This window comes from Hyperolius riggenbachi, chromosome 7 (assembly GCF_040937935.1).
Source record: "Hyperolius riggenbachi isolate aHypRig1 chromosome 7, aHypRig1.pri, whole genome shotgun sequence".
NCBI lineage: Eukaryota > Metazoa > Chordata > Amphibia > Anura > Hyperoliidae > Hyperolius > Hyperolius riggenbachi.
In genome coordinates this window covers 10,499,567-10,521,274 of record NC_090652.1, presented here as the reverse complement: position 1 = coordinate 10,521,274, position 21,708 = coordinate 10,499,567, and the positions used below count along the sequence as shown (strand labels likewise).

General features: G+C 47.4%; 2 protein-coding genes across 3 annotated transcripts in view; both read right to left on the bottom strand.

The window, feature by feature from the left end:
* LOC137524086 (NXPE family member 4-like) overlaps positions 1-21,708 on the bottom strand; it is a 405,433-nt gene that overhangs the window by 266,901 nt on the left and 116,824 nt on the right. The gene's annotated exons all lie outside the window — the stretch shown is intronic.
* RGS11 (regulator of G protein signaling 11) overlaps positions 2,982-21,708 on the bottom strand; it is a 216,460-nt gene continuing 197,733 nt past the window's right edge. Inside the window, exon 19 of one of the 2 annotated variants that reach the window (XM_068243575.1) lies at positions 2,982-8,443. In XM_068243575.1, the coding sequence (XP_068099676.1) occupies positions 8,320-8,443 (124 nt within the window). In that variant the 3' untranslated portion in view covers positions 2,982-8,319. The remainder of the gene's footprint in view (positions 8,444-21,708) is intronic. The other variant, XM_068243576.1, reaches the window with a different exon arrangement.

The following is a 21,708-nucleotide window of genomic DNA, read 5'->3' as shown; positions in this document are numbered from 1 at the left end:
TAAACAGCCAATATACATTTTCTATATTATTATTATAATACCAAGGTCATTCGACGTGTGCTTTTCAAATATATAGACTACAGGTCTCCAGATCGCCCAACGTAATGATGGAAGCAAGGCATGCTGGACTTTGTATTTAAAGGAAACCATGTCGGTGTCATGATCGCTGCTGCAGCAGGTATTGCTGGAAGTAGTAGTGCTGCAGCTCAGGCAGTTCTGATCTCTTTCCATGCAAGCTGCATAGCTTTGTCTGCCTTTCCCTGCTGTCAGCTTGTGACTGATTATCATTCACCTGTGTGGGAATCTGCATGTCTGCTCCCATTGGATGACCTCAGTATAAAGATCTGCTTCCTGCAGGACTCCTCGGGTTTTCATAGCTTCAGCTTAAGCCTGTCTTGCTGTCGCTTCAGCCCCCGATCGTGTTTCTTGTTCTAAAGATACTTTGCTGGTCTTTGCATCATATATTGGTTCATTGCCAATATATATGCATACCAGCACGTTTATTATTTTCCTTGTATTCGTGTTATGTTGATACATCAGTGTCGCTGATGTATACGTACACGAACTGTTTATATCCTGTGTGCAGTTAGTCAGCTTTTCAGCACGTTTTGGTAGGTTGCGCGTATCGTGATCACCCGTGCTGAGTTAGTTACCCTGCTCCTGGTTCTGTTTGTGGATTGCGTTCATCTCTGCGAAGAGATAACGAATCCTTCTGAATCCTGTTCTGTTACTGTTTGTGGATTGCGTTCATCTCTGCGAAGAGATAACGAATCCTTCTGAATCCTGTTCTGTTACCGTTTGTGGATTGCGTTCATCTCTGCGAAGAGATAGCGAATCCTTCTGAGTCCTGTTCCCTGTATTACTCCAGTCCTAGTCAGCGTTCCTGCTTATGTCATATATCGGTTCATTGCCGATATATACATATGTTAGTCAGACGTTACAAATAGTTTCATTGATAGCTGTAATTGTAATACGCTAGGAAAACATACTTATTGTATTTTTGTCTGTGTTACATTCATCTATCTTGATCCTGCTATTTCCTGACTATCCTGTCCTGTCTTTGTGAGGCACGCCATCGCTGCAACGCATTGGCTGCCTCATTCCAGTCTGTCTTGTTGTGGACGCTTGCTGTCGCTAAGTAGTGGCTAGTTAAGCAAGCGTTCATTCTGTCTACCTGTCCTGATCTCCTCAGTTCTGGTTTATGCGCTCAGCGCTACCTTGCGCTGAGACGTTATCGCAAAAGTATTGTTTGTGGCTGTCGGATCTGCACTGGCTCTGTGCGCCACAATCTCCTTTTGGAGTCAGTCCTCCCCTCCACTATACTAGGGATAGCCTGTTTCCTTGTGCTAGTGTGTGTACCTCCTCCACGCCAGCTCATGCGTTGCATGCTGACTGTGGAGAATACACCACCAAGCCTAACAGTCGGTGAAAATAAACTAATGAGATAAACAATTGTATCTATCCTCCTCCACCTTAAAAATGACTTTTTTTTAGATATCCCAAAGTTTAATTTTATATTTAAATCTACTTTTTAAGTTTTTACAGTGTTATTCGGCTCTGTTCACAAAACTTCTCATAAATCACTTATTTATCAACATAATTCATAAAAATAACCTTTCAGCACCTTTACAAGCAAAATAATCACTCAAAGTAAGTTGTTCCTGATTAACTTCATTTCAATATTACTTTTATATCATATTTTCGCTCTTTGGGAACTTAACAATGTAACATAAATAAGGTGAAAACAGAGGAAAACAGGTGAAAAGGCTTTGGGAATCATGCCCATTGTCTCTGCTCAGTGACACATTCATTGAAGTATGCCAGAACTAAAATCTATGTATTATTGACCCTTTTTATCTCTTTCCTCAGAAGCTATTTACTGACAGGAAAGTGTTTTATGGCTGTAATTACTTATCAGTGAAGGTTATGCTAGAGTCTGACCCAGCCCAACCTGGTCCTGACCCAGTCAGAAACTGTCACTTGCATACCTGATGTTTAACTCTTTCAGGCAGAGAAAGAAAAAAAGGAACACAGCCTAGTTATTTGTGTGCTAGGCAATGTACATACACACGTCTATCTCATCATGTCACCTCGGGTATCCTTTAAGATTAGGGACATAGCCCACTCAGTGTAGGGCTTGCATTTTCACATCGTAATCATAATGCAAAATTTCAGTGAAAATTGTAATAGATTTTGTATGTAATGGCAGCCGTGATTTTTAAATTGAAATAGATTGAAAACTATTTGGTGTAGAACGGCGATTCAGGCATCAAATGAAAGAGGCGAGCACAAGCTACAGGAAGGTATGCATCTGTAAGTACTTTGCAGTACTGGTCGGAGTCTTGAAGGCATGCCCATGAAAGGTGCTCTGAGTCACTTTAAGCCACCAGCAAGTAAGAAAATAGAATCATTTTTACAGTGTTTTTTTTTTTCACCTACTTTTTGGTACTTTTTCAATGGCAGAGCGCTGACAAGTTATTCAGAAGGTGAAAAATTATCTTCTAGGAAAAAAAGTGAATTGAATATGGGACATTGGGCTTGATTCACTAAGACAAATAGCATACCTTATCAGAGTTAACATGCCTGATCAGAGTAGCATGCAGAGCAGGGATAAGGTCCTCCAGCACCCAAGGCTGAGACACCAAAGTGCGCCCCTCCATCCCTCCCACCCCAGCTGTCACACACTGATTGCTATTACACTAAGAACCCCCTTCTCCATCCCTCCCACCCCAGCCGTCACACACTGATTGCTATTAGACTAAGAGGCCCCTCCCCATCCCTCCCACCCCAGCCGTCACACACTGATTGCTATTACACTAAGAGCCCCCTCCTCCATCCCTCCTACCCCAGCCGTCACACGCTGATTGCTATTACACTAAGAGGCTCCTCCCCATCCCTCCCACCCCAGCCGTCACACACTGATTGCTATTACACTAAGAGGCTCCTCCCCATCCCTCCCACCCCAGCCGTCACACACTGATTGCTATTAGACTAAGAGGCCCCTCCTCCATCCCTCCTACCCCAGCCGTCACACACTGATTGCTATTAGACTAAGAGGGCCACAGGGCCCACAACTTCCTCAACACCTTAATCTCTAGTTATCTGGCTTCCAGTCACTGCCATGTATCCCCTTTTCTTATTTCTTTCTGCTTCAAACACAATTAGGAATGACAGCTGAATGATTTGTGCGCCCCCTCCTACACTGCGCCCTGAGGCTGGAGCCTCTCCAGCCTATGCCTCGGCCCTGGTAGCATGGCAAGCACTATGACAGGAAGCCCAATAGGCTGCCGGTCACTTGAGAGGAAACTTGACAGGCAGCCTATTAGGCCAATCAAAGTGCAGGGATAATGTCCTTTAGGCTGATTTCACACCAGGACGTTGCGTTTTAGGGGACGTTATGGTCGCACAACGTGCCTCTAACGCAACGCCTGCTGCTCTCTGCTTTGGACGTCAGAGTGAGCCGCGTTGTGCAGCTCACTCTGGCGTCAGTGATGCCGTGATGCGTACTCTTGGACGCATGCGGCATCACGTGGTCCCGCCGGCCAATCACCGCACAGAGCGGCCGCTCCAGGAAGTAAACCCTGCACGTCACTGAGTGCAGTGAATATTAATTAGCCATGTGCCTGGCCGCTCTCTGCTCCTCCCCAATGTTACTGAGCATGTGCAAACAGTGTAACGCGGCTCTGCTGCTTACAAAGTACTGCATGCAGTACGTTGTCTTGTGACGCAGCGTTACTATGTAACGCAACATGGGCACTGTGAACAGCCCATTGATTTTTCATTACTGTGCGGTGGGGTGCGTTACAGGCTGCTCTAACGTGCGCCTGTAACGTCCCACTGTGAAAGCAGCCTTAAAGTGATTTGACCCACAGAGGCTCAGGGCAGGACGAGTGGATCGCCAATTAGTAGGCATAAGTTTGTAGTGCTCGCTATGCTACTCTGATAAGATGTGTTAACTCTGATAAGGCATGCTATTGTCTGCAATCTGGTCTCTTGGAACACAAGAAAGGTTTCCTTTGTATGTATAAAACAGATTAGATTCCTCGCTATTCCCATGCATAGATACCTCCATACCATTATAATTACACTCTATTCTATGGATATTGTGTGGGGATTTAAAAGGTAAATGACTTCTGTGACGTCTCATTAGATTGCAATTCATTTACTTTACAACAGTGCCACAGTGCATGAGAGTTCAGGGATAAAATCCGGTCTCTCTAACTCATCAGCAGAGTTATCTGGTTTGAGATAAGTGCGCTACTATTGGCCTCAGCCGGCAGAACGCGTTGTGCTGTAAATTCTTGGAATGCTTTCATCTCTCTCTACTAGCAGAAAATACAGAAACTGAAAGCAGAAGTCCTTTGTTATTCTCTCATACTGCCCCCTAGTGACAAGTGGCAACAAATACATATTACAACAGTGCTAATTAGAAGCAGGGAAATGTAACAAATAAAGAAATAAAAAAATGTGCTAAATAAATTGGCCTCTAAATAGCCTTCAAAAATAAATTAGCTGCAAAAGGGTTACATGAAGCCAGTATTCCTCTATTGAAATGATGAGCTCTCTCAGTCTGTGACCAGTGTCCAAACACCACCATCAGCGTGCAAACAATATTCCATTAGTGTTTGATGCACACTTTTTCATCAGAAGAGAACTCGCCCTCTACAGCCTGGTACACACCTTCTATTTTGATTGGCCAACGGTTGTCCAATTTTACCACCTCCATGTAGAATAAGAGCTTAACTACTCAACACGTTCGTAGTATTAAAGGTTGTAAAACTGGCCAATCAAAATTGGGCGTGTGTGTACATGCCATTAGTCTGACCTGCTTTACATACAAACCAAGTCTGTGGGATTTTGGTGTTGGGAAGGTATTTTTTTTCCCTTTAAAGGTTAATTGGCCCTAACAAGGCTTGGGGACGAGATGGAGGCAAGAGAAGGAATAGGTGAGGATGGAGAGGTTGGGGTGGATTGTGGGAAGGGTGGGAGTACAGAGGGTAGGGGACGATAGAAAGATTGGCAGGGCAATAGGATAGATGAGGAGGAGGGAGGATGGACATTTTGGGAGATAGGATGGGAGAATAGAGTAGGGGTAGATGAGCCAAGAAAGGATGTGGGGGGGGGGGGGAGGAGAGAGCAGGATTGGTGAATAGAGGAGGGGTATGATGGAAGGTTAGGTGGGGAGAGAGGGCAGGATGGGGAAATAAAGGAGGGGTATATGAGGATGGCAATTTTTTTTTGGGGGGGGGGGGCAGAATAGGGGTACATGAGGATGGAAAGGTTGTAGGGGGTGGGGGTAGAGAGCAGGATTGGTGGATAAAGTAGGGGTATGATGGAAGGCTGGGTGGGGCGGGGGGCAGGATGAGAGGATAGAGGAGGGGTATATGAGGATGGAAGGCTGGGTGGGGCGGGGGGCAGGATGAGAGGATAATGGAGGGGTATATGAGGATGGAAGGGTGGGTTGGTGGGGTGGGGGCAGGATGAGAGGACAGAGGGTGGGAAGGCAGCCAGGGGAATATGGAGAGACTTAGGAGTTGCCTGTGCAAGATGTTTGGGATTTGGTTGAGGAAGGGGTGACTTAGAAATATAATTCCCCAAGTATCATGCACATCCTTCCTTCTCTGTACAGAATACAGACAGCTGTTGAATAAAATGGCTTCTCATCCCTTTAATGAGAAAGCCCCTCCCCCTGTCCTTTCCACGTTGACATTGTCACACAGCACAGACAGAGGCCACCCCAGGAATGTCTCTACTGATCTAGCAGAAGGTTGTATCCCTCTACATGACATTAACATGCGGGGTCAGATTATGGAAACACAGTGGCGGAACGCAGCTCTCAGCTCTTCACTGCAAATCCAACCATTCTGAAATCTGACACATGTAACGGAAGCTCCAGGCATTCTACTCATTCCATGGGAAAATAACACCATAATCCATATACACAGATACATTGTGTGTACATTACAGTGTGTATGACAGTCTGTGGAAAGTCCCTGGCGGTCACAGCTGCAGGTTTACTATCGGGATGAGTACAGACTAACCAGCAAGCTCATGGTGAACCACAACTCCCAGGAGCGTGTAAGGGGTCTACAAAGGACCAAAAAGCCCTTTTACTGAAATGCTAAGCAAAACAGAAGTTTGCCTTCTTAAAACAGAAAGTATTTGCAGTTATTCAGGTTGGAGTGAGCTTGAGATGACTCCCACAATGCATCACTGCTGAATATGCAAATCATCCATTGTTGTCTATGGAAGCTAAACACACCTCCAGAACCGCTGGAATGCAATGATGTGTCAGCTTGTTAATTTGTACAGAGCCATAATAATCCAACATGCATACAGACTGTTTGGGATAGGTTGATCCTCATCAGTGCATGGCATGGATTAATGTGGCTCTATGCAGTAGGGCTTGTAACACCGAGAGGTACAGACTAACCAGCAAGCTCATGGTGACCCAGAACTCATTGGAGTGTTTGCATATATTCAGCAGTGATGCACTGGGAGACATCTCGGAGCTCACTCCAACATGAATTATCGCAAATACTTTCTGTTTTAAGAAAGCAAACTATCGAGATGGGTAAACTGGTCAATAATTGGTGAACTGAGCTCTTAAAGGGATCCAAGCAGTTTTTTTTTCCTGGTTTGTCCTGTTCTAATAGCTGTAGGAGCTGCAATTTTCCCTCCTCCCCTTTTGTCTGCCCTTATTTAACTAGGGGAAGGTGTGGAGGTAATCAAGTGTGACTTATCTAAACTGTTTGAAGAACAGAGTGGGATTTCAGAGGGAGATCGCCATGTATGTTTACAAGTGTGAACTGGGCCTTAAAATGAACTCAAGATGCTTAATAATAAGCTTACTAATAGATCTGGGGGGATGGCCAGATCAGGCAGCATCCATTTTTGCCTCTCCCTGACACTATGTGCTGCAATCCTCAACTTTCATTTTCGTAACCTTTGGGGTTACAACGCTGGAAATGCAGCTATGAGCGGAGATTAACATGGAGGGGGCGGGGAGAAGCGGGAAGCAGGCCAGTCAGAGGCTCTTGGAGGCGGGGAAGAGGAGTCATGCAGGAGCTCCTCTCCTGCAATTGACACCCTTCACCATTACTCTGCCGACAATCTCCATGTGGCCAGATGCAGGGTGGGTCTTGTGTGTGTGTGTGTGTGTGGGGGGGGGGGGGGGGGGGCTGTCGGTGCGGAGGGCACACAGAGGCAAGTCCTTCATATGAGAACATACCTCTATGTCCTTTTTTTTTCTATACTAAAAACCACCTTGGGTACACTTTAAATATAAGCATCGTTTGGGCAGCCCGCTGAAATGGTTCTGAGAACATTTGTTTCAGTGCTCAGGCTGCAACATACACATACTGACACTGACACATACTGACACAGTTTTCACTGGTAGTTCTCTTCATATCCTTTGAGGGGTTGCTCATTCACACTTGCCGCTGCAGTTAATGCATATGATTTTCTGCAAGTACAATTCTGCATTTGCGTTTTTTTTTTAGTTATTTTTTTATTAAACTTTGTGCGCAATTTTAGATGTGTTTGTGTGCGAGAGTTCACAATGCGATTTTTCCATAAAAGCCAATGAAGTTCAATTAAATCTCGCTGAGTTGCGCCAATGTCGTCCGAATGTTAAACCCAGAAAAATCACGATCAGAAATTTGCGTAGGAATGCAATTAAGATGCGTCGGCTCTGAAGTGTGGGGTGATCTCAGTTTCAGTGAAGCGCAATAGCAGTGCGAACCCTGCCTTAAACGTTTCATCCTTAACCCAGTGGATAATTGGTTAGTAATGGAACAATTTCACAGACACGTGGCACTATCTGCACAGAGGTTGTATGTCCTCCCCGTGCCTGGGTGGGTTTCCTCTGGGCACTCCCGCAACCCAAAAGTAAGTTCTTTGGCTAAAAAAATTGGTCCTTGACTACAATGGACATATGACTATAGTAAAGATTAGATTGTAAGCCCCTCTGAGGGACAGATAGTGACAAGATTATACTTATATACTCTGTCTGTACAACGCTGCGGAAGATACCAGCACTATATAAATACCAAATAATAAAGATTCCAAAATATCCCTTTAAAATGGCCGTATATATCCGTTACACACAAGGATAGAGGTACTGCCCACAGCAGCCAGTCAGATTCTGTGTTCTGATCTGGCTACATGAAAGCAGCACTCTGGTTGGCTGTCACACTGTCTTTGTGCTGTTTTTTCTTATATGAAGCTGAACAAGTGGCGGCCACAAGATGATGTATTCCCCTGTAGAAAGGCACCTGACCAGACAAAGGTGAACAGTCCAGAACAGCTGTCTGACCATCAAAACACGGTGGAAGATTCTAGACTTTCAGTGTCCGCCTCTCCGGTCTTCTTCTGTAGATCTTCTTGGGCAATGAAGGCTTTATCGACGATGTATATTTGGCATTCCAGCGGGATCTCATTCCTGTGTGGAATTAAACAGAGAAGAACACTGATTGGACACAATGTAAAGTCTACCGCAGCAGAACCTACAGAGCATGTGATCAGTTCTCAGTGTTCTGATTGGCTGGTCACCGCCAGGGCTGCCATCAGAAATTTTGGGGCCCCTCACACATCATCAGGCCTGGGCCCCTCCTCGCTGAGCCCACCCACTGGTTGCTGTGCCCGCCCACTAGCCACCCCACCACCGTGTCGGTGCGCGAAGTGCATGGCTCCGACACTGAAGAATGCGGCATGCACAGCGGGATGCAGCAAAAAAGTGGGCGTGGCCATGGCATGTTGTGGGTGGAGCCAAATACTAGCAAATTACAGGTAGTCCCCGGTTAATAAATGAGATAGGGACTTGTAGGTCCGTTCTTACCCTTTATCCGTTCTCTTTGTCCCCCTCTTTTCTCCCTGTGCCTCTTTTGTCCCCCTGTGTTACCTCTTGTCCCATTCTGTCTCAGTTCGTCCCCCTGCCCTAGCCAGGTATAGGTGCCCCCAGTATAGATAGCCAGTTATAGGTTTCCCCAGTATAAGTAGCCAGCTATAGGTGGTGCCCCAGTATAGGTAGCCTGATGTAGATGCCCGCAGTATAGGTAGCCTGGTATAGCTGGTGCCCCAGTATAGGCCAGCAAGATACTGGTCCCCCAGGTATAGGTATTCAACTATAGGTGGTGCCCCGGTATAAATAGCCTGGTATAGTTGCCCCCAGTATAGGTAGCCTGGTATGGGTAGGTGCACCAGTATAGGTTAGCCAGGTACAGGTGCCCCCAGTATAGGTATCAAGATATAGGTGCCCCAGTATAAGTAGCCAAGTATAGGTGGTGCCCCAGTATAGGTAGCCAGGTACAGGTGGTGCCCTCAGCAAAGGTAGCCAAGTATAGGTGGTGCCCCAGTATAGTTAGCCAGGTATAGGTGGTTCCAGCCCCAGTATAGGTAGCCAGATATAGGTGGCGCCCAGTATAGGTAGCCAGGTATAGGCGGTGCCTCAGTATAGGTAGCTGGGTATAGGTGGTTGCAGCCCCAGTATAGGTAGCCAGGTATAGGTGGTGCCCCAGTATAGGTAGCCAGGTATAGGCGGTGCCTCAGTATAGGTAGCTAGGTATAGGTGGTTGCAGCCCCAGTATACAGTGGTGTGAAAAACTATTTGCCCCCTTCCTGATTTCTTATTCTTTTGCATGTTTGTCACACTTAAATGTTTCTGCTCATCAAAAACCGTTAACTATTAGTCAAAGATAACATAATTGAACACAAAATGCAGTTTTAAATGATGTTTTTTATTATTTAGTGAGAAAAAAAACTCCAAATCTACATGGCCCTGTGTGAAAAAGTGATTGCCCCCCCTCGTTAAAAAATAACTTAAAGGTGGTTTATTACACCTGAGTTCAATTTCTGTAGTCACCCCCAGGCCTGATTACTGCCACACCTGTTTCAATCAAGAAATCACTTAAATAGGAGCTATCTGACACAGAGAAGTAGACCAAAAGCACCTCAAAAGCTAGACATCATGCCAAGATCCAAAGAAATTCAGGAACAAACGAGAACAAAAGTACTGTAATTGAAATCTATCAGTCTGGTAAAGGTTATAAAGCCATTTCTAAAGCTTTGGGACTCCAGCGAACCACAGTGAGAGCCATTATCCACAAATGGCAAAAACATGGAACAGTAATGAACCTTGCCGGCCAACCAAAATTACCCCAAGAGCGCAGAGAAAACACATCCGAGAGGCCACAAAAGACCCCAGGACAACATCTAAAGAACTGCAGGCCTCACTTGCCTCAATTAAGGTCAGTGTTCACGACTCCACCATAAGAAAGAGACTGGGCAAAAACGGCCTGCATGGAAGATATCCAAGGCGCAAACCACTTTTAAGCAAAAAGAACATTAAGGCTCGTCTCAATTTTGCTAAAAAAAACCATCTCAATGATTGCCAAGACTTTTGGGAAAATACCTTGTGTACCGACGAGACAAAAGTTGAACTTTTTGGAAGGTGCGTGTCCCGTTACATCTGGCGTAGAAGTAACACAGCATTTCAGCAAGAGAACATCATACCAACAGTAAAATATGGTGGTGGTAGTGTGATGGTCTGGGGTTGTTTTGCTGCTTCAGGACCTGGAAGGCTTGCTGTGATAGATGGAACCATGAATTCTACTGTCTACCAAAAAATCCTGAAGGAGAATGTCCGGCCATCTGTTCGTCAACTCAAGCTGAAGCAATCTTGGGTGCTGCAGCAGGACAATGACCCAAAACACACCAGCAAATCCACCTCTGAATGGCTGAAGAAAAACAAAATGAAGACTTTGGAGTGGCCTAGTCAAAGTCCTGACCTGAATCCTATTGAGATGTTGTGGCATGACCTTAAAAAGGCGGTTCATGCTAGAAAACCCTCAAATAAAGCTGAATTACAACAATTCTGCAAAGATGAGTGGGCCAAAATTCCTCCAGAGCGCTGTAAAAGACTCGTTGCAAGTTATCGCAAACGCTTGATTGCAGTTATTGCTGCTAAGGGTGGCCCAACCAGTTATTAGGTTCAGGGGGCAATTTCTTTTTCACACAGGGCCATGTAGGTTTTGAGGTTTTTTTCTCACTAAATAATAAAAACCATCATTTAAAACTGCATTTTGTGTTCAATTATGTTATCTTTGACTAATAGTTAACGGTTTTTGATGAGCAGAAACATTTAAGTGTGACAAACATGCAAAATAATAAGAAATCAGGAAGGGGGCAAATAGTTTTTCACATCACTGTATGTGGTTCCCCAGTATAGAAAGTCCGCTGTAGCGGCCTCACTCATCTGCTCCCCACGTTCAAGAGCTGATGTCGCTCTTCTCTCAGTGCTGGAACGCGGTGTGCTGGTTAGTGAGCCACAGGCCCGCAGCCAGCACATGCGGCCCTTCCAGTGCTTGTGGGGGGGGGGGGGGGCAGGGCCCCCAGAAGCCCTGGGCCCCTCACTGCAGAGTCAGTTGTCCCCCCCGATGGATGCCCAGGTCACCGCCATGTGATAATGTCTCAGTTCTGCTTTCCCTGCAGGTTAAACTAGGAGACAGAAGTGAGACACGATCACATGATCACAATCAGCCAATAAGAAACAATCTAGCTGATCACACACCCCTCTGTGACTAGTAAGCACATCATGAGAGAACAAGACCGGTTCTAGACTTTTTGTGGCATGAAGCAATGCATTGTGAGGACTCCAACCAATTCCCACCCATCCCCCCCTACCCCGATGTGTGTGTGCAAAACCAGGACCAGAGATCAGAGACACATCAGGCTGTGCATTGCAGGCATTGGCACTATACTCACCTCCCTCTGCTTCCTCCAAGACAGCATCTCCTCCCTGCTGACCCTCTGAATTCCAGGATGCTGGGTATGTGCTGCACCAGCGCCGCATCTCTCACCCGCCCTCAGCAGATTAGCGATGGGATCACCAGCCACTGTAGCGCTGCTTCCTCTCTGACTACAGCGGAGCCTCATGTGACCTGGCAGCATGTAATAGGTCACATGAGGCACCGCTGTAGCCATGGATAGGGGAGACTGGACGAACACTGAGAGCAGGTGAGTGAATCGGTGCCTAGGGAGGGGGAGATGGGGAGTGCGAGGAGGGGGACATTAGGGGAGAGTAACCGCCTCTTGAAACCCTCCACTTGTTGCTGCCCTGAAGCATGGGGTTCATGTTGCTTTATGGAAGAACCGCTCATGCTTTATGGAAGAAACAAGGAGGCTGCCATTGCTGCTTCCCCAGAAAAAAATCCTAGATTGCTCCCCGCCTACTTTTTTCATTGAACTGCAAATCTCGCCTCCTCATTTTGTACTGTAATGCTAATTGGGAACTAGCCAATCATAAAAGGCCTCAATCCAGCATGGATAGGCAGGGGCGGCGCCAGGGGGGTGCTTGGGGGTGCTCGAGCACCCCCTAGAATTGTCCAAGCACCCCCTGGAGTGAACGGACTTCAGGCGTCTAAAAGACGCCAAGTCAGTTCACACAGCGGCAGCACGGAGCAGCAGCAGGGCTACGGTAAGATGGCCGCCCGGAGCCCTGTTCTGCAGACTTCGAGTCTGCAGTGCATGGCTTCGGGCGGCCATTTTCCCGTAGCCCTGCTCTCTGCAGGCAGGAAGTCTCGTCGTGACGTCGGGAAGGAAGAGGATCGCGGGCGCTGCGCGCCACAAGGAGGTCGGGACTCGGGCTGGAGGTCGGGAAAGAAGGTCTTCTGGCTGTAGGTGAGTAAATGGGTTTTTCTTTTCTTTTTCAGTTGATGCTGATTGTGCATATTGGGGTCATATCTGCTACGGATTGTGCATATTGGGGTCATTTCTGCTACCGATTGTGCATATTGGGGTCATATCTGCTACCGATTGTGCATATTGGGGTCATATCTGCTACCGATTGTGCATATTGGGGCCATATCTGCCACCGATTGTGCATATTGGGGCCATATCTGCCACCGATTGTGCATATTGGGGCCATATCTGCCACCGATTGTGCATATTGGGGCCATATCTGCCACCGATTGTGCATATTGGGGCCATATCTGCCACCGATTGTGCATATTGGGGCCATATCTGCCACCGATTGTGCATATTGGGGCCATATCTGCCACCGATTGTGCATATTGGGGCCATATCTGCCACCGATTGTGCATATTGGGGCCATATCTGCCACCGATTGTGCATATTGGGGCCATATCTGCCACCGATTGTGCATATTGGGGCCATATCTGCCACCGATTGTGCATATTGGGGCCATATCTGCCACCGATTGTGCATATTGGGGCCATATCTGCCACCGATTGTGCATATTGGGGCCATATCTGCCACCGATTGTGCATATTGGGGCCATATCTGCCACCGATTGTGCATATTGGGGCCATATCTGCCACCGATTGTGCATATTGGGGCCATATCTGCCACCGATTGTGCATATTGGGGTCATTGGACGTGTTTTTTGTTAAAATCTGCTCACATTACGTGTATTTTCTTGAGAAAACCTGCACAATTATGTGAATTTTCTGGGAAAAGGGTCACCAAAACTTGGGCCCTCTGTCTTTGCGTTGCACTTTTAAAGGGAACCCGAGGTGAGAATAATATTGAGGCTGCCATATTTATCTCCCTTTAAGCAATACCAGTTGCCTGGCTGCCGTGCTGGTCCTCTGCCTCTTATTCTTTCAACCATAGACCCTGAACAAGCATGCAGCAGGTCAGGGGTTTCTGACAATATTGTCAGAACTGACAAGATTAGCTGCATGGCTTGTTTCTGGTGTAATTCAGTTCACTACTACAGCCAAATAGATCAGCAGGGCTGCCAGGCAACTAGTATTGTTTAAAAGGAAATAAATATGGCAGCCACCATATCACTCTCACCCTGGGTTCACTTTAAATTACAGTTAGCCCCGCCCTCATCCGGTCATGACCACGCCCATTTTTTCGCCGCGGCGCGCTTCGCGCGCCGCAGGTTGTAGCCACACCCATTTTTTGCCGCGGCGCGCTTCGCGCGCCGCAGGTCGTCAGCTCCCCCGGAAATTGGTCCAGCACCTGCATAGCACCCCCTAAAAAAATTTCCTGGAGCCGCCACTGTGGATAGGTGCACTATGGCAAACAGATCTATACATGGAGTTCTTCTAATCTGAAAAGTTTAAACTCGAAGGTGATCTGTACAGTGTAGAGCAGGGGTAGGGAGCCTATGGCTCGGGTGCCAGATGTGGCTCTTTTGATGGCTGATTCTGGCTCACAGACAAATCAGTAGGGGTTGATTCACTAAGCTACACTGCTCAAGCAGCACAGCTCAGTGTGGCAGCGCAAGTAACATTTTCAAAGAAGGCACACTACTGCTGTAGCATGCACTACTAACTTACTCGCGCTCCCCCCAAAACTAACAGCTGGTCCAATTCTCCCACCCTGAATTCTGTCAGGTCTAGTAACTTTGTAGCAGGGCCGGGCCGAGGCAGAGGCGAGAGAGGCTCCAGCCTCAGGGCGCAGTGTAGGAGGGGGCGAGGCAGAGGCGAGAGAGGCTCCAGCCTCAGGGCGCAGTGTAGGAGGGGGCGGAGCAGGGCCGAGGCAGAGGCGAGAGAGGCTCCAGCCTCAGGGCGCAGTGTAGGAGGGGGCGGAGCAGGGCAGAGGCGAGAGAGGCTCCAGCCTCAGGGCGCAGTGTAGGAGGGGGCGGAGCAGGGCCGAGGCAGAGGCGAGAGAGGCTCCAGCCTCAGGGCGCAGTGTAGGAGCCTCAGGGCGCAGTGTAGGCACAACTCACTCAGCTATCATTCCCCTGTTGTGTTTGATGCAGAGAGAAATAAGAAAAGGGGATACATGGCAGTGACTGCAAGCCAGATAACTAGAGATTAAGTTGTTGGGAGCCTCTTAGTCTAATAGCAATCAGTGTGTGACAGCTGGGGTGGGAGGGATGGAGGGGCGCACTTTGGTGTCTCCGCCTTGGGTGCTAGAGGACCTTGTCCTGGCCCTGCTTTGTAGGACGAGATCCCTGCACTTTAATTGGCCCAATAGGTTGCCTATCACTTGACAGGCAGCCTATTGGGCCAAACTGCAGGGATCTCGTCCTACAAAGTGAATCAACCCCCAAGTCAGCTAGCTAATTGTACAAGCTGTTAGTCGGTATTTCTCCTGTCTGGGGAATTGCTGATGCTGCTGAAACCCAAGAGAAGCTGAAGACACCATGGCAACAGGGACATAAGCCCTACAGTCCCAGTTTGAAACATATTGGCCTCGATTCATAAAGCATTCCCGCATGCGGGAATGCAGAAAACGGCACACTTTACCGACCACACAGCAAGATCTGTATTCATAAAGGCTTTTCCGCATGAAAAGCCGACATTCGCGAGCAAAGTGATAAATCACCGCCTTGCGCGGTGATTATCACAGCAAAAGTAACAAGTGGTCAATTCATAAAAATTAGAGGTAGCGGTATGCGGACGGGTATTACCGCTACCTCTGATGTGGCGAGAAGCGTGCGGAATCCGTTGCAGTGAATGGGACAGACCTCCCAAGCAGCTGCAGAGAGAACACCGCACGGAGGGATTCCGCCTGCTTCTCCGGCTTCCGCATGTCTCCCGACAGCCTAACGCCTGCCTACAGCGGAGTATCTCCGCACGCCTGTCACAACAGGCAACATTTTTATGAATTACCACCCTGAAGGCGGAAATACCGACAGCGGTGTTTCCCCGCTCGACTTTCCCCGCTCGCAGGCACTTTTATGAATCGAGGCCATTGTATGCCTCTCACAGAATTACACTTTAAAATATGTGGCGTTTATGGCTCTCTCAGCCAAAAAGGTTCCTGACCCCTGGTGTAGACTAATCAACACAACTGCTTTCAGAATGTGTCTTATTTACTTTTGGGACGGGTTGCAATTCAGAAATGATGTCTGAAAATCGATTGAAATTATGATCGAGTGGCCGTGTCGGGCATCAGTCTTCGGCAGATTTGACCACAGTGATTGAATCTGCTGGGGAAAATTGGTTAGTGTATGGTCACCTGAACCTCCCTCTCCCTGCATGAATAACTGGCGGCAGGACATCTCCTCCTGCACACCAGGGGTAGTCAGGTGACACAGTAATCTCAGACATTTTCTATTGGGAGCCCTACAGAACGGCTATTTGAGACTGCATGCAAAAACAAGGAATCCAGTGTCACGGATGCGCCATTTGCACGAAGGTATTCGCACAAAGGCATGCTCCAGGATTCCCCTTAACATTGTAGTTCTGCTTAAAGAGACTCTGTAACAAAATTTTCCGCCTTATTTCTTCTATCCTATAAGTACCTATACCTGTTCTAATGTGGTCTGTCTTACTGCAGCCTTTCCTAGTTGCACAGTGGCTGTATTATCTCTGTTATCTAATCTAATCTTCTTTTCTTTGCCGGCTTTGTCGGCTCATTCAGGAATGTGCTGCTGTGCTGTGATAGGTAGAAGTTATACACACCCTCTCCAAGCCCCCTGCAGGCTCTGTATGAGTCACAGACTGAGCTTCTCTCAGCCTATCACACTCTGGTTAGCAGCCATGTCTTTTGTTTGTAAACACTGCCTAAAACTGGCAATTACAAGCCAGGATTGCAGCAGGGAGAGGCGGAAACAGCACAGAGGGGCACAGGAGAACATAATGAATAGAATGGTATGCTTTTTATTGTAAGAATTTTAGAGTACAGATTCTCTTTAAAAGGAAAGTGTTTCTGTCAAGAGATTCCGGGCCCCACAATATGAAGTTACTACAAGGGCAGCTCTGGCCAACAGAGATGTGTTTATTGTTATGCTGAAGAGAAATGCAATACAGCAATACATCAGCCTCTCCAGCAGTCCTACATTCCTAGATCAGATTTTCAGAGAACTGAGATAAGAAAGTCAGGAAACCAGATCTCAATCAAAAACATTTACTGTCAAAGCAACATCCCCCTTTTCCCATGAGAAATATTTTCCTTTTCACAAATGGATCATCAGGGGGCGCTGTATGGCTGATATTGTGGTGAAACCCCTCCTACAGTGTGATGTCGGGACCATGGTTCTGACATCACACTGTGGGAGCCTTGTTGCATTGTGGGAAATAACAGCTGTTGTTTACAGCTGTTTCCAACTGCCAAAAAAGCAAGCAGCATCTCCTTCCTCTGGCATCACCTGCCAGCAGTAAAAATGTCACCATGTGATAAATGTCAGAATGTAAATGAGGGAGAGGAAAGATTTTATGATGGGCAAACACTGACTAAATCATTTATACATAATTATTGTAAAAAATGAAGCACTTTTTTATCACATTATTTTCCTCTTTAAATTAACCTAGAAATAAACAATATTAATTTCTACTATATTTCCATCCTTTCTATAACTGTCAGTCATGTCAAAATTAGCTAGATGGTTGCTGGACACAACTGACGGTGTCCAAAGAAGAATAGTCCATCTGCCACCTTCTGACATAGAGATATGGTTCTCTCTGAAATGCAACACAATAATTAACCCATGTTTGATATCTATGGATACCAGAAAACATGAGGAATCCACAGTTCTCATCCTCTGCATGATCCGATGACCTGCCGCAGAGATATGATCATTCCAGATATTTCATATCTCTTTCTGCTCTAATGAGCGGGGCGGAACGGGGTCAGATGGCAGAATCTGCCCACCTCTCATTACACTCTCCACCCCCAGCAGAGAGAGGGTTAATAGGTCTGCCCGTATGCCAATCACTTTTTCTCCTACCTTTCCTGGGTGATATTTTCCACCTATAAAATGCCTTTTGAGCCAGCAGCAAACAAGAAAATACTCAGAATAATTTTGAGGGTACTTTTTTCAGTGTTAAATTGCTAAAAAGATGAAAATGATCTCTAAGGAGAAAACGCAGGAGAAAAAGTTAATTACATGTGGGCCACAGCCTGTCGGGGTCCTTTAATGCCAATCCACATCATCATGGATCACTATTGAGCAGGAAAATCGAGTTTTGTATCAGCACTTATAGGATAGAAGAACTAAGGCTGAAAAATTTGTTACAGAGTCTCTTTAAGCCAAATGCTAACAAAAAAGTCTGTCTATAAGTTCCTATGCCTGTTCTAATGTGGTCTGGATTACTGCAGCCTTTCCTAATTGCACTGTCTCTGTAATAAATCTTATCTCCTTTCCTCTGTCGTGCCTGTCGGGCTAGGCTTGAATGTGGGGAATGTGCAGGGCTGCTTGTGATTGGATAGAAGCGATACACACCCCCTCCAGGCCCCCTGCAGGCTCTGTATGACTCACACACTCTGCTTATGTGAGCCTATTACAAGCTGGTTAGTTTGTTTGTAAACACTGCCTAAAACTGTTAATTACAAGCCAGGATTGCAGCAGGGAGTGGCAGAAACAGCACAGAGGGGCACAGGAGAAAATAATGAATAGAATGGTATGCTTTTTAGTGTAAGAATATTAGAGTACAGATTCTCTTTAAAGGGATTGTTCAGGCATGATAGGAAAAAAAAAGATCTACTTACCCGGGACTTCCTCCAGCCCCTGACAGCTGAATTGTCCCATGCCGCAGCTCTGCTCTCCGCCGCTGGCTCCCGGTCCTCGACGGTGCAGAGGCCGACCTCGTGAGGTCATCCTCTACTGCGGGAGCCAGCGGTGGAGAGCGGAGCTGCGGCGTGGGACAATTCAGCTGTCAGGGGCTGGAGGAAGTCCCGGGTAAGTAGATCTTTTTTTTCCCTATCATGCCTGAACAATCCCTTTAAGGCTTAAAGTGGATCCAAGATAAACTTTTACTCATTGCATAACTGTGTCCTTACATATAGTTTATAGGGCATTCCTCAACCCAAATACTTTTTTGTTTTGTTTTAATACTCTAATTCCCTATAAATTAAACAAGCCTCGCCCACAGCTTTTCAGAGAGCCTTGGCACTCAGTCGCAGGTAGCAAGGGCTTATGGGAGCTCAGTCTGGGCAGGAGGAGGAGGAGTTTACTAGCCAGAGATTTTAGAGGCAGAGGGGAGGAGGAGAGGGGAGTGAAATTTTCCACAGGCTGAGGGCTGGAGATGCAGAGCAGCTTGCCTCAGTGTAGTGTGACAAACAGAACATGGCTGCCCTCATAGTATCACAGAAAGAAATAATCATAAACTATTGAAGCTGTTTGCAGCTAGATTTGCTGTGTAAACTATCTAAATTTTAGATAAGATATATAGACAAGTTACTTGTTGTAGTTAGTTTTTCCTCTCGGATCTGCTTTAATGGTTGAGTAAAACCAATATTCCCCCATTTATGTATGCGTTGTGTGGCATACAGCATTATGTGTGGGATGGAGAATGGCTTCTGGCATGGTTACATAACTCCCCTATACATAATACGGATCCAGTATAAGTCCTCTCTTCCCATCATCCATGGATAATACATGTGATGTCACTGAAAAGAAGATAACAGATGGTTTTTAAATAATCTGAAGCTGGCCCCTGGGCGTTCATTCTCAATCCTATAGTGAAATGCTCAGTCAGCTGGCAGATGCTAAACCAGGAGGGGGGGGGGGGGGGGTGTCTCTAGCAGAGAGATTGCTATAGAGGAATACGAATTATGCCAGGGCCAGACTCAGTGGCTTAACTACAATTCATGGGGTCCCCCAGGAAAAGTTTGATGGGGCTACTTCACACCCTTTCCCTTGCCTCCTCTTAGTCCCTTCACGCCCTGGAGGCCCATCTCACTAGGGTCATAAAACAAATAAGGCCATCATGATCTTTACAGTCAATTGAGATAGGTTGTCTCATCACTCAACTGTTCGCCACGGTTAAACTACCAGGGAGTCAACCAGTCAGCACCGGGGCCCAGAGGAGGGGCAGACAAACGTGCTCAAAGTAGAAAATGAACAGCATGGGCGTCCGGACGTTGGGCAAAATGGGGCGGACGCCCCCCACCCCCCCCCCCGGCCGCCAGCTGCACCTTCCCCCCCCGGCTATACCCTGCTGCCTAGTGACGGCAGGCAGCCCAGCATCAGACCTCTGATCAGCCGGCGGCAAGTGAGTGCGGGTGCTACATTGCAGACACCACACTGATATGGGGAAGTGACATCACTTCCACATATGCAGCATGGTGTTCATGGAGTACCATGCACCCGCTCTCACTGGTCGCCGGCTAATTCTGAGGTCTGACTCTGCCTGCTGCTGTCACTACATACACTGGGGGGCACCTGTCACTACCTAAACTGGGGGGCACCTGTCACTACCTAAACTGGGGTGCACCTGTCACTACCTAAACTGGGGGGGCACCTGTCACTACCTAAACTGGGGGGCACCTGTCACTACCTAAACTGGGGGGCTCCTGTCACTACCTAAACTGGGGGGCTCCTGTCACTACCTAAACTGGGGGGCACCTGTCACTACCTAAACTGGGGGGCGCCTGTCACTACCTAAACTGGGGGGCGCCTGTCACTACCTAAACTGGGGGGCACCTGTCACTACCTACACTGGGGGGCACCTGTCACTACCTACACTGGGGGGCTCCTGTCACTACCTAAACTGGGGGGCTCCTGTCACTACCTAAACTGGGGGGCACCTGTCACTACCTAAACTGGGGTGCACCTGTCACTACCTAAACTGGGGGGCTCCTGTCACTACCTAAACTGGGGTGCACCTGTCACTACCTAAACTGGGGGGCACCTGTCACTACCTACACTGGGGGGCTCCTGTCACTACCTACACTGGGGGGCTCCTGTCACTACCTAAACTGGGGGGCTCCTGTCACTGCCTAAACTGGGGGCACCTGTGTCGGCGTCACTCTCAATCTAATTCTTACTATAGTCCTAGTCTAATGTCCCACCATTGCTAAGTTCATGTAAATTTGGCTCCACCACCAGTGACCACACCCACATTCTGGTCCATGACCAAACCCATTTCTTGGCCTACCCCAATTTTTGGTCACAGCGTGTGCAAGTTTCGTCCCGTATTTCCGCATTGTTCCCCCCCCCCTCCTTTTTTGATCCCCCCCCCCCCCCCCCCCCCCCCGGGGAAAATTTCCTGTGGAAGCCCATGATGACCAGGTCAAGATGCGATGCCAAAGGCCTAGGTGCCGAAACGTTGTGTGAACCTATGCTGTGATACAATAAAGAACTGTGCTTTTAACGCCTTTAAATCGAGGTCGAGACCTTGAGGGAGAGTTCATATTGTGTCTCTGGGGGGAGAAGAAAGGGTAAATCTCCCAGTCGCTAAGACAGCAATTAAAACCTGACAGAGATTCTGATTCTTCTCCACTCTGTCCAAAGAAGGGGAAAATGTTTTGGTTGGTGTCAGGGGTGTAACTAGATTGTCCCAAGACCCCTGCAGAGATCTATCAGTTGACACCCCCCTTGTCTTGTGTTTATGTTTAGCTTGCGTGGGATTGCCTGTTCCTGTAAGTAATGCAGAAAACGGAAATGGTGATTGGCTGTACGGCGCTACTATGCTGAAGAGGAGTGAAGAGAACCTGTCCCACTGCTGCTTTGCATTACGTACAACAGTGAGGGACGTAATCACCGCAAACCATCTTTCGTTAATCGCGCACACGTACCCACATCCAAGAATGGCCTCGCCGGTCATGGGAAAAATCACATCCTGGGTACGTGTCTTTACCCACAGCCATGGGCAGCAATAGCAGAGGAAGAGGCAGGAGATGCTGGGAGACCTCAGCAGTGCCAATAGCTGCTACTGGTAAAGAGGGAAGCAGGTGTAACGCCATAAGCTGCAGGGGGAAGGGGGTCTCATATTTCTTCAGTGGACAAAAATCAGCATATGGATAATAATTGCATTTGGTTCTTCTGGTTGGTTCTTTTTAAGC